At 33.4% G+C, this 17,676-nt stretch overlaps 1 protein-coding gene across 2 annotated transcripts in view; it reads left to right on the top strand.

The window, feature by feature from the left end:
• The window catches only part of SLF1 (SMC5-SMC6 complex localization factor 1), a 62,016-nt gene extending 50,562 nt beyond the window's left edge, over positions 1-11,454 (top strand). For both annotated transcript variants that reach the window (XM_033110776.1, XM_033110777.1), the window contains 6 exons: positions 3,637-3,782; positions 4,639-4,802; positions 5,356-5,489; positions 7,366-7,458; positions 7,866-8,048; positions 10,618-11,454. In XM_033110776.1, coding sequence (XP_032966667.1) covers positions 3,637-3,782; positions 4,639-4,802; positions 5,356-5,489; positions 7,366-7,458; positions 7,866-8,048; positions 10,618-11,099 — 1,202 coding nt within the window. In that variant the 3' untranslated portion in view covers positions 11,100-11,454. The remainder of the gene's footprint in view (positions 1-3,636; positions 3,783-4,638; positions 4,803-5,355; positions 5,490-7,365; positions 7,459-7,865; positions 8,049-10,617) is intronic.
• Positions 11,455-17,676: the final 6,222 nt, after the last annotated feature.

The raw sequence follows: 17,676 nt of genomic DNA on the forward strand, positions 1-17,676 counted from the left end.
TCCTCGCCAACACTTGTTTGTTGATTTATTGATGATGGCCATTCCTACAGGTGTGAGGTGATATTTCATTGTGGTCTTAATTTTCATTTCTCTGATGGTTAGTGACGTTGAGCATCTTTTCATATTTTTATCGGCCATCTGTATGTCCGTTGGGGGAAATATGTATTCAGGTCCTCTGCCCATTTTTTAATTAGAGTGTTAGTTTTTTTTTGGTGTAAAGTTGCACAAATTCTTTATAAATTTTGGATATTAACCCCTTATCAGATGTATCATTGACAAATATTTTCTCCCATTCGATAGGTTGTCATGTTTTGTTGGTTTCCTTTGCTATGCAAAAACTTATTAGTTTGATGTAGTTTCATTTGTTTATTTTTTCTTTTCTTTCCCTTGTCCAAGAAGATATATCTAAAAAATATATGTATTACCGTTTCCCCAAAAATAAGACCTAGCCGGACAATCAGCTCTAATGCGTCTTTTAGAGCAAAAATTTACATAAGACCCAGTATTATATTGTATTGTATCATATCATATCATACCCAATAAGACTGGGTCTTATATTAATTTTTGCTCCAAAAGACGCATTGGAGCTGATTGTCCAGCTAGGTCTTATTTTCGGGGAAACACGTACTAAAAATAATGTCAAAGAGTTTATTACTTATGAAGTATGCCACTTAAGTTTGCCAACTCATCCTAGAAAAAGTGCTACATACCTCATTGCTGAATATCATTATGGTCACCTTCAAAGTACTTCCCTTGGGAATCTATGCACCACTGCCAGTGCCTAGTCCGCCCTTCAAAGCAATTTTGGAACTTTTTTTCTGGAGTGGCCATCAGAGCTGTCATTGTATTACCCTTGCTGTCTTGAATGGCATCAAAGTATCATCCTTTCAATATTTCCTTTATCTTCGGGTAAAGAAAGAAGTCATTGGGGGCCAGATCAGGTGAATAGGGAGGGTGTTCCAACACAGTTATTTGTTTACTGGCTCAAAACTCTCTCACAGACAGTGCCGTGTGAGCTGGGGAACTGTTATGATACAAGAGCCATGAATTGTTGGCGAAAAGTTCAGGTTGTCTAACTTTTTCATGCAGCTTTTTCAGCACTTCCAAATAATAAACTTGGTTACATGTTTGTCCAGTTGGTACAAATTCATAATGAATAATCCCTCTGATATCAAAAAAGGTTAACAACATCATTGCAACAAGTTCACAAACTTAATTGTCAGACCTCATATGTTTTCTCCTAGGAGTTTTATGGTTTTGGTTTCCTCTAAGTTCATTAGCATCATTATAACCAGTGTTTTGAACTTTGTATCTGGTACATTGCTTGTGTCCATTTTGTTTAGTTCTTTTTCTGGATTTTTGTTTAATTTTTTCATTTGGGACATTTTTTTTGGCTGCCTCTCCATGTTTGTTTCTGTGTTTTAGGTAATTTACATTTCCCTGTCTTGGCAGGGTGGCCTTATATAGTAGGTGCCCCCATATGGCTCAGTGGCACAGTCTCCCTGGTTACCTGAGCCAGGTGCTCCAGGGGTGTCCCTCATGTGGGTTGTGTGTGCCCTCCCGTTATAGTTGAGCCTTGATTGCTGTTCACCCATCAATGGGTGAGACTGACCCTCAGAGTAACTGGCTGTGAGGGTTGGCTGTGACTTCAGCAAACAAGGTGTTGTGCTGGGGCAGGCCCCATGGAGCGAGATTTGCTTTCGCGGAGCTGTGATTCCTGCCGAGTTCATCCTTTGGATGTGTTTTTGGTGCTAATTACATGGTTTTCTATTGTGGCCACCAGGTTGTTGGTTCTGGGGACTCTTGGGAAGGGCTCTTGTGAAGGCCAAGATCAGCTGCTGCCTGTGCCTGGCCAAGGGCACCTGGTAAGAGCAGCAAAGCGATCTCTGTTTGGTAGCTGCCTATGCTGCAGTTGGAAGCACCTGGGAGAGGCTATGCTGGGAACTGAGGTAGGCTGCTAGTTACCAAGAAGTACAGGCACTCTAAGGCCAGCTGCTGCTTGTTTGTGGTTTTGGGAGTTTTTTTGTAATTTCTGTGGTACAGGGAGGCCAGCTGCTTGTGAGGAAAAGCTACTGAAAGAGATTCAGGCCTATGGCCAATTATGGTGGGGCAGTGTCTCAGGGAATCACCAGAGTGGAGCAAGCTGTGTTAGCCAGGTGAATGGAGTGTTCGGGTTTGGTTCTAACCTGCTACTGCAGGCTGTATTGGGGGAGGAGCTCAACAGAGGAGTGATGGTGACTGACAGCAGTTCTGTCTGGAAGAGAGCTGCCCCTCCAGCTCTCACCCTCAAGCCAGACAATTCAGTTCCTCTGGATATGTCCCTGGTGCTTTTCAAGCTTCTGTCCCTTTACTTAGAGCAAGTGTTTGTGGAGTGTAAGTTTGTGTAAATGCTCTTAAGAGGACGCCTGGGTTTACACCAGCCCTCCGTCTGACCCTGGCTGGGGAGCCTGGTATGAGGCTGGGACCCTTCACTCCTCAGGGGGTACCAAAGCCCAGCTGTCCCTCTTAACCACCACATGTGGGTATGGGACCATCCGGTTTTGCATCTCTGCCCCTCCTATCAGTTTTGATATTGCTTCTGCTTTATATTCTTAGTTCTAGGACTTTTGTTCAGCTAGTCTTCAGGTGTTTCTCCATGGCGGTTGTTCTGTAATTTAATTGTCATTTTGAGGTGTTGTGGGAAGAGACAAGCACAGCGTTTATGTACTCCTTCGTCTGAACTAGAACCCCAAGTCTCTTAACCCAAACCTCAGGTGAATCTGCCTATATGTTCAGTTTTAAAAGTATATTAACCTATTATATTTATTTTGCTAATTTTATTGGATTTTTTAAACTCTTTTTTTCTTCCAGTGTTTGTAGTTAATCTGACTTATCATGTAATATACAACTTTTTTATCTTGTTTGTTTTTGTTTAATTTTGGCTCTTTTAGTATCCTATTAATTGGTCTTTCTTATTCTTTATCATTCCACTGTATAATCCATTCTCTTATGCAGAGTATTAATAATTTATAACATTAAATAGATTACTTGCGAAATAGTCATTCCAGTCCTTTATCATTTTCTGTTCATGCTTATATTTATGCATTTCCATGTTTTTGGAGAACTTGAGGATTTTTAAAGAAGAGATTTGAGGCTCTGGATGTTTTTTGTTGTTTGATCATTTAAAATTATACCCCCTTCCCCACTTGTAGAGTGGATACAAACTTCTAAAGAAATCCTTATACATTCTGTTTTCTTACATTTTCCCTTTTCTTCACCTTTCCTCCTTCTCTGCAGTGTTAGAATTCATGGGTATTGTCAGGGGAAGGGGTCTAATTTATTTTTTCCTATCAACTCAAGACTAATCACTGCAAGTTAAATACACGTGTGCCCATTAAAAAAAAAAAGTACCAGTTTTCCAAAGATGCAATCCGATTGTGGGAAGAGATCTTTAACATTAATTGAAAAGTATGGTGATAAAATCCCATAATTGTTTATCCATATATCATCAATCTATTTTTTGTGTTTTTAAATTATGTAGGTGAATCTTATTCGTATAGGAATCACTTGCATGAATGAAATCCACAGAGGAAATAGTCTATAGAAATTAATTTTACAGGGTTTAGCAATAACTATATTTACTTTTGTTTTCCACAGATTTTTCTTCCCAGGAATTAGAGATTTTCATTTGTTCCTTTTCCTCCTCCTGGCTTCAAATGTTTGTTGCAGAGGCAGTCTTTAAAAAGTTGTGTTTACAGAGTTCCATCAGTATTTCTTCTGAGCCACTCTCTCTTGAGAAAATGGTAAGCACCACTTAATTCTAGTTCTTTAAATTTTCAAAAAGTGTATTTTTCTACTTCAAAAACATGGAGTAATGAGCGAATAGAAATTTTAATTACTTGAGAGTAAGTAAGGATTGATAACAGAAAAATAATATAAGAATCTTTGTTTCCTAATCATTTGCCACAGTACGTAAGATTATTATTTTGAAAATACCTAGATCCAAAAAAATTCAACATAGTATTTAATGGTATTTATAAAACAATTGCTAATGATACCAAAAGTTACTACCTTTTTTTATTCTATAGATCCACTCATATCCGCTACATTTGATCCATGGTTTTCCAGTTTTATCTTGGCTCTCTTTAACTATCATTAATATCTGATATCTCAAGCAGCTTTTTTAACAAATGATAAATATGTTTGTTAATTAGATTGGGCAAATACTGTTTTTGCAACAATCCTTGTCTTTAACGACGTTTGCACTCCTTATTCTGTTTATTCCAGAATTGTTGAAGGAAGGTACTACTGAAATGGAAATGACAAAATACCAGTTGTACATAAATCACAAATATTTAAAATATGCAAGTTGAATGTAAGACTATCAAAAGAGCTTTTCTAAATAAGCATAACAATGGAATTTGAAAAAAATATTTTGACGAAGGCATTTTTCTTCTTGTGTATGTCCTGTTGACTTAATGGCATGGAACTATCAGCTTTCTTAATATTTTAGCATGTTTAAATGAGATAGGGTAGCATTCAATGATGAAACCAAGAAACAATAATTAAATTTAATGGTGAAATGAATTAGGTAATTTATTTTTACTGCTTTCCAGGTCTTTGTAGTTGAGAAAGCAATATAATACTATTTTCCAACAGGTATATTCCTATTTGCCAGCTTTGGGGAAAACTGGTATGCATGGAACTGGAAAGATGAAGATACCAAAGAAAATAGGACAGCGGCCTTGCCTTGAATCTCAGAGGGCCTTACTAATGCTGAATGGTGCTAAACAGAAACAAGTTGAAGGGCTGCCAGAGTTACCGTTAAGTGATGCTTATAAACCAACTATGTTTTGTTTTTAGAGTAGAGCTCTTTTTCTGACACATTTCTTAAACTTTATGGTTATGTGATGCTTTTTGAATTATACTAATTAGAAAACTCAGTTTTTAGACCTGTAAGTACGTATGCTTAACATTTTTGCTTTCTTTGATCCTGTGTACATGCTTTCTTTCTGTTAAGATGAAGTACTTTCCAAAACTGTGCATCAGATTATTGTTCCACACAATTTTTGCCCTGTGATATAAATTATTTGCTTTATTCTCTCTGCGAAATACAGTTTACTTAGTCTCTTTCTCTTCCTGACATTCCATATTCAAAAATTTTTCAGTACGCAGTTGGGGTGTAAAGTTAATAAAATGAAAATTAATGCATTAAAATTTGTTTCTGTACAATTGAAATACATATAAAAATAGAAAGCAGTAAAGATTTGAATGAATAAGGGGGTTTAAAAGATAAAAGGTTTTTTAAAATATCTGATGCATACTGCCATGCCTTGGTAAAAAACAAGCTTCCGTCATTTCTTACTTTATTTTCAGAGAGCTGAACCTTGCTAAATGTTCCTCATCACTAAGAAGATTGAAGAAGAAGTCAGAAGGAGAATTGTCATGTTCCAAGGAGAATTGCCCCTCTTTAGTTAAAAAGATGAATTTCCACAAGACTAATTTAAAAGGTATTCCAAGTATCTAAGTTAATTTATGCTTGGAACTTTTCATGGATGTGGTCAGTATTTGCAAGTTTTACACTGTCCCTCATGAATACTTGAACTTAAATACTGAAGTAGGTCCAGAAAATACCTTCCTGGGTAGCATATTATTTTTTGAACTGTCATTTATTCAAAGAACGTGATTGTTTAATACCCAGTAAAATAGAGTACGCACTAAATACAGTGTGTAGCTCATATTGCACTCTTTCCAGACTTGCCCACCTTACTTTTCTATTCCATCTCAACCCGTGCTACTTAGGATCAGTGTTTTTGATTTAAAAGTATAATTCAGTCTTCATCTCTTTCAATCCTAGACATTTTGTGAACAAAGAATGAAGAGTAGGCTATGTTACATAGCTGTGTTAAGCATATGGACTCTTTTCTTCCAGGCATTGAGCCCAGACTATGAAATGTGTTTGGCTTTTGGTTCTAACTATACTGGAACCTAAGTACCTAAAGGATGGAGTAACAAGAATAGTGTTGTAATAATTCACTCCAGCACCTTTTACTTAGGCACCTCTTAAGTCACAAGTAGAAGCTACCTTTTAAGAGTCTATACCTCTTAAAAAGTAAAATTGTTGAGTGTCTTGTTGATGAGCTATATCGTGTTTTTAATACAAATATTATCATTATTAGTGAAGCTCTTACAAACTTTCAACACAATATAATTGGTTCATAATTGCATGTCATAAATTCAGGATAACTGTCCATTTGGCTCAAAATGTGAAAAGAATGTATTAAGTGAGAGCTCAGATATTAACTTCACAAAACAATGTCCTTTTTCTTTGTTTATTGTGTCAGAACGTAAAATGAATATGAATGACTTTAGGCTGAACAGCAGAAAGAACTGGGAGGGAGGAAGGAATTGAAAAATAGAGGAGGAAAACTTCAAAAGGATTTCAATGCAACGTAAAAGAAATGTTTTGGTAGAAATTACAGAGATAATCTGTAAAACAGAATCTAAAAATGTGCTTACTATTTTACAGCAAGAAAAAATTTTATTCAGTATTTCATTTGTTTTCTAATCAATCACTTTTAAGTTTTTTTAATTCCCCTTGTATCAGATTATCACTTATAGCTTCTTAGTTATCACAGAGATAGACAATTTTGCCAGCAGACACTAATTGCATCCCTCCTAGAAAAAACTTAGCCATTCTATTTGTCACTCTTGTTCAGCTTTAAATGGTACTAGGGTTTTTTTGTGTGTGTGGGTTTTTTTTTTTTTGAGTGTGTGTGTGTGTGTGTGTGTGTGTTTATATTAAGATTCCCCCATTTCTCCTTCTCTGTGCTGCTGTAGCCAAGCCAGACAGCCTATTGAGAAGCAGCAAACCATCTGTTAATGGATTTGAAGTTCTGAATTATACTTGAGTGTGTAGAGGCACTTGTGCTTAGCCAGAAACATTCATTTGAATTAAGCTATAAATGCTGTATAAAAAAGAGCCATACATTTAACGTAGGTTCATGAATAAATTTAAGAGAGGGCAATTGCACTCTAAACTTTTATTGCTGCAAAACCCAGTATTTTTGGTGTTCTCTGATCATTTGGGGGTTTTATAACGGGATTGAAGCTTTAAACCTTGAACTAGGGGGAGACAATGCCTGTGTTAAAACCTTGTGCAGTAGAATTTCATTGCTGAATTGCTGATAGAACAGAAGCTCTATGGGTTGGTGGGGTTCCCCCCCCCTTTTTTTTTAGTACAAAAGATGTTTAAACCAGTCAAAAGGAAAACTCAATAAATAATTTTTTGGCTTGGGGCCAGATCTCCTAGTTCATGCCCTTTGATTATTTTCTTTAGTTGATATCTTGTCTTCTCTGGAATAATCCATTAATATTTTATGGCAGGAGAAACACCCCTCCATAGAGCTTGCATAAATAACCAAGTGGAGAGATTGATTCTTCTTCTCTCTTTGCCAGGAATAGACATCAATGTTAAAGGTAAGTTCTGAATCTTTGTGGTCTAATCATTGTCTTAATATTTGTGATGTTAAACAGTTAAGTGTTTACACTCAGAAAAATTATTTAAATGTATTTGACTAACATATCTTTAAATTATTGCCAGTAGCGAAACCAAGAAATTCTTCATATATTGGTTTATAGCTTATAGAGCAGAAACAATTTTTGGTGTCCATATTTTGATCAAATCCCAAAGTCAATGTTTTAAAATTAATTTATTTTTCTTATAGTTATAAATATGATTATGCCCTAGATATTTTTGTTAAAGCATTCTATTTGTATATGAAGCACCTAGGAAGTCACACTGGTAAGGGAAGTAGAATATTAGTACTTCACTACCAAAAGTCCTACTTTTGCTGTTTTAAAACTTGTCTTGATTTCTAATTTAGACAATGCTGGCTGGACGCCTTTGCATGAAGCCTGTAACTATGGTAACACAGTGTGTGTCCAGGAAATTTTGCAACGTTGTCCAGAGGTAGATCTGCTCACTCAAGTGGACGGGGTGACTCCTTTGCATGATGCACTGTCAAACGGACATGTAGAAATTGGCAAGCTGCTACTCCAGCATGGTGGTGAGTGCGTTTATGCTAAACGGGTTTTGATAAATTATCCAGTTTTTTGATGAATCCCTCAGAGGTAGATAGCATTTTATATACACGTATTTAAGATCTGTAAGGAAAGATGCCTTTATTTTATATTAATGAAAAGTAAAGATAAAAAGTCTCCTAGAATATAAGCACCTTTTATTTAGGAGGGATAAAAGCCGTTTTATAATATGTATTTATTTATTTATTGTATTATTAAGCCTGTTTTGTGTGTGAGAATGTATTTTGAGTGTGTTGGTTTTAAATATTAATACTTTTACTTAAAGTGTGTAATGTCTTTGTGAAACAGCCATTTCTGAAAGCTTATTAATAAATGGATACAAATGTTCAATTGTGATTACTTGGATTTTTTCATTCTTGTTTCCTTTCCTGTATGTAACTGCTAACTCGGTTAATCTTTTTTATGAGTCATTTCTTTACAGACTATAAAAGAAGGTATCCTAGAATATCTCTTCTTCATTCACATTTTGCAGTCAATTAAGTTAAAGTGGGAGGATTTTCAAATGGTGATAACTGTTGTGTAGGGGTTTTGTGATAGAGGCAACTTGAGCTTAATATTCACCTGCTTTTTCTGCTGATTTTTTTCTCTCTGCTTTCAGGAACCCATCCCCATGTTTTTCAGTGACACTCTTTTTATATTTGAACTGAAAACTAATAAATTTTACATCAAAATAGTCAAAGCTGACTTGGGTTTTAAAAGAAAAACAAAGGAAAACTGATGAGTAGCTTATAATGCAGAAATAAAGATTTGTATAAATTTTGTTAGTTTTTTTGTACCAATATTAACTTGAAATAGAAAATTATTTTATCCCATATTTAAAGCTATCGATTCTGCATGAAAATAAAAAGTATATTTTCTTTAGATTTCTTTTTACTATATATATATAGTAAAATATATACACACACACACACACACACACACACACACACACACACATCTCTCTCTAAGAAAGGCTGTGTAATGGTAACTTAAGATGTTTAGTTATTTACAGTCTTCTCCTGCCCCCTAAAGGCCTTACTGTGTCTGTTGTACTGATACCACTTCAGAATATATTTTTCAGTTCTACATTTTTATTATTATATGTTTACTGAAACAATGTTTTGTCTCCCAAGTGCTTTATTTTTCTATTCAACCATGTATCAGGCATTCCAAGCCAATATTTGGCTTTGCTTCAAGTGGTCTCAGTGATATAAAAGACATTATTACATTATGTCCAACTCTTTAGAAGACAATGGCATTATAGCAACCGATGTGAATTTTTCTAGGGTCCTTGGTGAAGATGAGTCAGTCCCTTGTCCTGAGAGAGGAAATCTACTTCTCCTTGCATTTATCAAGATCCTTGGGCAATCATACAGATTTATCTTTGCTTTAGTCACATTCTGGATCTGGATCTGTCAAATGATTTGATACCATCATTGTAGGAACTATGTTAGCTCTTCATTGTGAGTCACTTAGTCTTGAGAGCAATAATCTTACGGATTTATTTGATTCTAAAAACCTTTGTTTACTTTTAGTAACTTGTGTCTGTGAATTTTTTTTTTAACAGGAGTAACTTGGAGCATTATTTTAGAAATACCAACATAATGAGAAGAAACCTAATGTTGATTTAGAGTTTGTTTTCATAAATTATACATGAATCATATATCATCAGAGATTGATCTTTTACATTCAATACGTTTTATATCTATCTAGACCACTACACGTGTCTGATCAGATTCGTCATTAAGCTTCAGCCGCTATAATCTATTCTCCCTGACAATGTGATCTATGTTGTATGGTAGGACTTTCTGATCATGTCTACGAGTACTAAAACCTTTCTATTCCTTATAACAATTTTATGGGACAGTGCATAAATAATTATAGGACTCGACAGAGGTACAGATACTTCTGTACTTCGCTCTGAGACCATATACTGAGTTGTTGGTGTTTTGCTCCTCCATCATCATCCTTTACTACCTAAAGGATAAACTCTTATCTTCAGTAGTTTCTAAGTAGGCGGTTAGATGGGTTTAGCTACGATAGATGGATGAATTCTGAGTTTGACCCAGAATAGTTAACATTTTAGTTTTGTGTTCTATTTGGGCAAGGTCGCCTGTCGTCAATGGAAGAGGGCACTACTTTCTCTTCTTGGTGATATTGTGGCATACTTTTGAGACTCTTATACAGAATTTCAGATGAATATATTTTGTTAAATTCTTCTGTTAACACTGAAATTTTTATTTCAAGATAACAATGTGTGAAGTTTCATAAGAGTTTTTTATTTTTTTCATTTATAATCATATGTGTTATTGAACCAAGGCATGTACTTTTAGGCAACTCTCATTAGGCAATTTACTAGAATTTTGGTTTTTTTAAATGCCCCTTTATCAGGCAGTCAATATGTATAGCCAGTCGATGATGTCAACATGAATTAGTACAAAATATGATTGTAAACAGAGCCCTGGATGCTTTAGAAAAACAGAGAGAGAAAACAGCTGTTAAGCTGCAAAAATAAAAATGTTTTACTATTAACATTCTGCATTCTCTTTTTCACAGGCCCAGTGCTTTTACAGCAGAGGAACTCTAAGGGGGAATTGCCCTTGGATTATGTGTTATCGTCTCAGATCAAGGAAGAACTATTTGCTATTACAAAAATAGAAGATACAGTGGAGAACTTTCATGCACAAACAGAGAAACAGTTTTACCACCAGCAACTTGAGTTTGGCTCGTTTTTACTTAGTAGGATGTTGCTAAATTTTTGTTCAATTTTTGATTTATCTTCAGAGTTCCTCTTAGCTTTCAAAGGGTTAACTCATTTAAATGAGCTGCTTATGGCTTGTAAGAATTACAAGGAAACCACCAGTGCTCATACTGACTGGTTATTGGACCTTTATGCTAGAAATATCAAGACATTGCTGAAGCTCCCAAGTATTCTTAAGGAACTGCCTGAGAACTTAAAAGTGTGTCCTGGAGTACACACTGAGGCCTTATTGGTGAAACTGGAAATGATGTGTCGGTCAGTCACAGAGTTTTCATGATGATGCCAAAAAATAGGAATCAGCCCTCTAAACCTGATCAGCTTGCTTTGTCAGTATATGTACTTCATAGCTTATTAACAAATATTGATTTGGTTTTATTTATTGACAGAATTTGCAGCCTTGCTAAATTTTAAAAGCACCTCTGCAAAACTAATATAGGCTTTTCTGTCTTTTTCCAGTATAGAATTTGACTCAAAAGTAAAAAAAAAAAAAAAAAAAAAGTTTTGTTTGGTACACACTAATTTGTTTAATCTTTATCATTATTTTTGTTCTGAAAGTGATATTTATCTATTTATATTGTGTATGTAAAATTTTTTAATTTAAATATTTTTTTCAAATCAAAATGTAATGTCCTCTATTCTAACTGTTATAGATCTTAGAATCATGGCAAGGATATTCATGCAAGTGTGCACCTATGAACATGTAGCTCCCTGTTTCTTTGAAGGATGTTGGACTAAAATACTCAGTTTTGTGTGTTTCTAAAATAAACGTTTCTAAAATTTACAATAATAATATTCTTTTGGTTTTTAAATGCAGCGAATGTGCAAAGTTTGACAATATGATCCCTTGATCTATTTTATTATAGCAGTTCACATATAAAGTGTGTTTCTACTCTTATGTAACCAGTATTCTGTAAGTGAAAGCATTCTGCATAATAAGTTTTATTAAATATTAAGATTATCAGTAGCAACTAAGTAATAGATTTGAATTGATCTAAAATCTTAATGTACAGTATGAATTTACAAAGTACTAACATTTCAATTTGCAGTTTTTTTCCCCTAATAGCAGTTTATAAAAGAAAGGGTGTGGATAATCACCACTTTTGAAATTGGAGTTGCTTCACTAGTGGGAATAAGTTACATTGTGATACAGCTGGAAAAGAAACATTAAAACTTCCATTTAGCTTTTATGTAACTAAAGTGATGATCTCACAGCAATTAATCTGCTAAAGAAGCACACTTTAGTTTTATCTTGGAAATAGATCTTTTAACAAGATACAGATGCTGAGTGTTTTATTACTGGGTTTATAATCTAAACTGAAAACTGCAATATTAGTATATCAGCTCTGAATAAAAATTAAGGGGTTTTTCTCTATATTTTTAAATCAGTAATTTTTTTACATATAAGAAACATTAGTTATTTCTAGTTAGCCTTCAAATATGACATCATACAAATTCTTTTTAATTTTTACTTAATCTGTCAACGTACCAGAAAACATGATGAGAGGAGACTATCTAAAGAACATTAAAATACTCAGAGTAAAGTGCTTCCACAGATGATGGGCAGAACATTTTTATTCCTAAGGGTAGCCACTTCATTGTTAAGGCATCTGGAATAATGTTTGCTTAGTAAACTAATATAAACTTGAAAACATAGACTTTGACATCAGAAATACATAGTTTCAAATCCTTGTCTAATTTCTTTTTAACTAAATTGCAAGGCAAGTTCCTTTCTAGGCTTTGGTTTTCTTACCTGTCAAATGGCTGTAACACCAGGTATCTCTGTTGTAATGGAATTAAGTTAGCCTGTCATTTTATATGGCACTAATAAATGTTACTTCCTTGCTAGTTCTTAACCCCTTTTTTCATTGTAATGAATCATTTAAGTTATAAAGCAAGATAGTAATTCTTAAGTTGATAACTGTAAGTTAATGAGATAATGAACATCATGAGTTAGGGTTTTGTACTGCTAAAAAAAAGTTTTTATATGTTCATAACAAATATTCATTTAGTTGCAATTAGTATTTATTTTTCATAACTGTTCTATCTGCCAACTTCCATAGGCCATGATGAATGAGGTTTTAAACACTCAAATGTCATCTAGGTTTCTGCCTTTAACAAGATAAGTATCATTGCATTTTGCACTTTTTCAGAAATACAACTTGGCGAACATTTACTTCAGCCTAGTTAGCAATACGAATACATGTATATGAATTTAAATTTTTAACCAGAAACTTTATTTCCAATATGATTTCTTATATTTTACTTTAGAAAACGTTAATTGCCTCAAATCTATCTTAGAGATAAAGGAAGTGGAAATTTTAATAAATAAAATTCATTGTCTATTTGAATCCTGGCTTTTTAATTGTAGATGTCTCAAAGCTGAAGCAGCTGAAGACAAAGCCAAGTAATGCTATTTTTCATTGTACTCTGCCAGATTTAATATCAGTTCAATGGAATTGGTTTTTTTAAATACCCATAAAAGCCCTTATTACAATGTAAATAAAGCTTGGAAGGAGATTTCTGAGCTGTTAAGATTCAACTTTCCTTATACATAATCCCCACAAATATTTGGAATATAAAAGATTTAGAATGTTCACTGATAGCTCCTTAGGAAAGGTGTCTGTGGAGTTAGAGCAGGGGTGTCCAAACTGCGGCCCATGGGCCAACTGTGGCCCACAATCCATTTTTAATTGGCCCGCAGCAAATTCCAAAAATATATTTAGTTTACTTAAATTAACCAGTACTTTACCTTGAGTGAGTGGCCCGGCTGTTTGTGTATTTTACCGCATATGGCCCTTGGTGAAAAACGTTGAAAAAAGTTTGGACACCCCTGAGTTAGAGTTTTCTATCTTGTTAGTTCTTACTTTCTCTATGCAGAATAAAGTGGTTGAAGTACATACATTTTCTGTAATTTTATTAACTCCAAGATGACCAGAAACACATTTATCCTTGTAGAAATCAAATGTGAACTTAATGAGTCTTTTGAATTCATCGTTTCTTGAACACCTTTATGTGAGAGGTGGTGTGCTTGATGGGCTGACTAAAATAAAAGAGGAAAGGTTACAATCCAGGAAGGTAAACTAGCCTTAAATATTGTTAGTTTTGTTGTCTTCTATATAAGCTGTTGAAAAATTAATTTTAGTTTTGTGTTTCTAAAATTTACAATAATTATTTATGCTCTTTTACTTTTTAAAAGTGAATATTATAGAGTTCTGATAGTTTAATCCTTTGATCAGTACAATTTTAGCAATTTTACTTTATAGAGTGAATAGAATGTGTTTGTACTTTTGCATCTTGATGAACTAGTGCTCATTCCTCGGTAGTAAACAAAACGCATCAATGCTAGGATACTTTAAATGCCAGGAAATGTTTGCCATCTTGTTTATACTGTTACAGAAAGTTAAATCAGTAACTCCACATGAAAAACTTATTTGTGGAATGTGCAATCCATGTGCCTTTACCCACTTTTCCAGTTAAGTGATGAACTTGATGAGAGCCTGTCACTGTTGCTCCTTAATCAGTAGGAAGGTCATCTTTGAGTGACACAAGGCACTCTTTCCCTCAGGCATTTATCACGCAGCTTTCACGCCAGTTGCACCTTCTCTGACGTGCAACTTGCAGAATTCAGAATAATCATTGTTTTTATAACAGATGTGGATTGAGTTAGAAAGGTCAGTGATGGTATTATTGAAATTAGGCTCTCCCTGTTGATGTCAAAACTGGAGACAATGCAGTGGTTAACTATTTCTTGTAAATCAAAATTATGTTTTCAAAAAATGTTCCTTGTAAGTTAAAAAGAATTGTGGTGGGAAGATAAACTTTGGTGGTTATTTGCTCTGATGTAGAATTACAGATTATTAGACTATAAATTAATTAGAAAAGGCTGTGGTATTGTATTTGGTTTGAAACATAATTTTTCAAGGTACTGCAAATCTTACTAAAAGAAGACCTTTTCAGAGAAAACAAATGTAGGATATTTTTTACATCATTGGTCATTAGATGTTTAAAAAAGAGTTTTCCCTCTTAAGTAAATTCTAATCTTCAAGAACACCCAAAATATATTTAATCACGCTTCCCACTTAATGAAAGTACCAAGCAAAAAGGACCTATAAACATCTTTGTTTCTTGAGACACATGAACTTGTGATTTGTTAGAAGAGGGAAAAACATTCTATTATTTGAAAAAGAAGCTTGTTAATAACCAATCATAAACGCAAGTGAGTAGCTTTTTATCACAGAGGAATCTGCTTTTTGGGACTTATGAGCAAGATTATATGTGTATTTGATACATGAATATTTTCAATATTTTGTATATTTGAATTTAGTATTATAGGTTGATTTCTTTTTTAAGTATAGCTATATAGTTTTGGTTATAAATACATTACTATTTTTAAAAAACCCTTGAAATATAACCATTAGCGCTAGATACAAGTGATTGATTTTCTTATTATGCTGTCTTTGTATTGTTGAATATATATATATATATATATATATATATTTTTTTTTTTTTCATTTTTAAAACAAATATAGTGAACTGTTTTCTGGGTTTTTAAACTACTTACTGAGTTAAGATCCAACAGTATTAAGTCAGCAAAGTGATAACCAGTTAAATAACCATTAAATAACCAGTGATAAGTTATTATAATAACAATACTGCTAATAAAATAAGTATATAATATTATTTATATATATAATATTGCCCTTAACATAGACCAATGTAAATAAATAAAAGCTCCTTACTCAAATACCTATATAAATAGTTGTCTCCAATTAAAATGGAAACATTTCCATCAATTTGTTTTATTGTAGCCCCAAATCTTTTTAGAATGTTAAATCCAGCTTTTATAAATTTAATTCCCTTCCTTGCAAAAGTATCTAAATTGGATCAAGTGAACTTTAATGAATAGTAGGAGTTAAACATTAATAGCGAATGGCAAGCTCCTTTGGAAAATACGATTTAGTTCTACTGAAGAATGGGAGTTGTGTTGTTTATTTTGTTGTTTTTTTTTTTTAATGTGCTTAGCACTTTCAGCAGGTAAATTGCATGAAGTGAAAATCTGGAATCCAGCTTTGAATTTACACCTATTATACTATCATTTATCTTAATAGATGAACTAAAATTTCCAATGATTCTCCATTCTTCTGTCCTCAAATGAAATAGTCATGTTGAAAAAAATCATTCATCTTAAACTGATGACAGATAAAAAGAACTTAGTTTGTTGTCAGTACTTCTCAACTTAAAGGTTAGGTCAGCAATGGTTTATGTCATGACATTGATAAATTTTTCTAGTGAGCAGAATGGTTTGATTTATAATCGGTTTTGTTTTTGTTTTAAGGCATATATATCTTGGGTATCTGACTTCACCCTAAACAGGTACTTTTTCTACTTTGCATTGTTTCTCTTTTGTAACATAGAGACAAAATTACAGAACAATAAGTAAAATTTGGGAAAGTTAAAATATGTATTTAAAAGAGCTTTCCATGAAAACTTAAAAGTAGAATTGTAAAGATGAAAATGGCAAAGGGATGAGGGGAAAAAAGGGTAGGAATCATTCTGGTTTAAAGGAATTAAGATGGTTGATTTCTAGATGCTATTTAATATATTGATAAGTTAGGGAAGGTATAAAATCAGACAAAAGACATAGATCTCCTAATCTCAGGAATAAACTGTCTTTGAAAATTTTAAAGAATGTCCAGTAAACCAAGGGTCAAGATAATTGTTTTGCAGGAGGGTCTATTAATTGAAACTCAAAAAATAATAAAATACCAGTTTTAATGGTATCAGAAATAGGCTATTTTGACTAGTCATATTGTCTTTTCCTCAAGGTTAGGCAAATCTAGATTTGTCATTTATTTTCCCATGATTTCAGTTCTGTTACTCTTCAAAATACTTTTAAGTTAACACTCAGTCATGTTAATGGATTTAAGGAGAGGTTGAAAGCCATTTATAGAAAGTGGCAGAACTGGTTCCTTCCATGCCATTTTTATTGACTAATTTTAGTTCTTAAAAAATAGAAACCATTTGAATGTAATGAAATTTTTCTCTAAAATTACATAGGGAAAAGGATTGTAAGCAAATACATTGCTAATAGTGGCTGTGTTTCGGATGGAATTTTGAATATTTCCTTTTCACTTCTCCAGGTTTAATTGTAATATGATTTATATTTGTTTGTAATACTAATGGCCAATTTAGAAGTAATGCTCCTGATATAAGTAAGAATCAGTATGGACATTTTCTAAAGTTGTCTTATTTAAACTGGCATCTACTGGATTTTTTTAAAGTACATTTTTTAAATTCTTTTTTTTTCAAGGTAGGATGTAATTAAACATAGTATCAACTAATGCAGATCTCAAATAATACACTTACACTACATGCCCCTCATTTGCGAGTAAATCTGGCTTATCATGTTACTGATATGCTTCTTTAATCTTCATTTTAAGCCCTTTCTAAGTACTACCTTACCATGGTGAGTGGGGCCATTACTTTAGTAGCATTTTTGCATTGTTAAAGATTAAACTTCTTCATGTCACATACCTTATGGAGTCATGGTAACATATCTTCACTATCAGCCTTTTCTGATTTTAGAAGTATTCATAGAACCTGAAAATTATTCTCTGGTGGTTTTTTTTTCTTTCAGATTCAACACCAAGAAGGAGTGAGAAACTAAAATGTACCTTAAATGCCTCTGGAGGAAGTTCTCTACTGTTATGAAATTGAGAATTTTTTTGTTCTATCATCATAGATCTGGGAAAAAAATTCACATTTTAATATAGATCTTACTATTCACAATATTAATACAGGTACAAGCAGCTAGCCATCTATTGAGCGAAATATGAGTCAAAGTATCTTAACAC

This window comes from Rhinolophus ferrumequinum, chromosome 7 (assembly GCF_004115265.2).
Source record: "Rhinolophus ferrumequinum isolate MPI-CBG mRhiFer1 chromosome 7, mRhiFer1_v1.p, whole genome shotgun sequence".
Lineage (NCBI taxonomy): Eukaryota > Metazoa > Chordata > Mammalia > Chiroptera > Rhinolophidae > Rhinolophus > Rhinolophus ferrumequinum.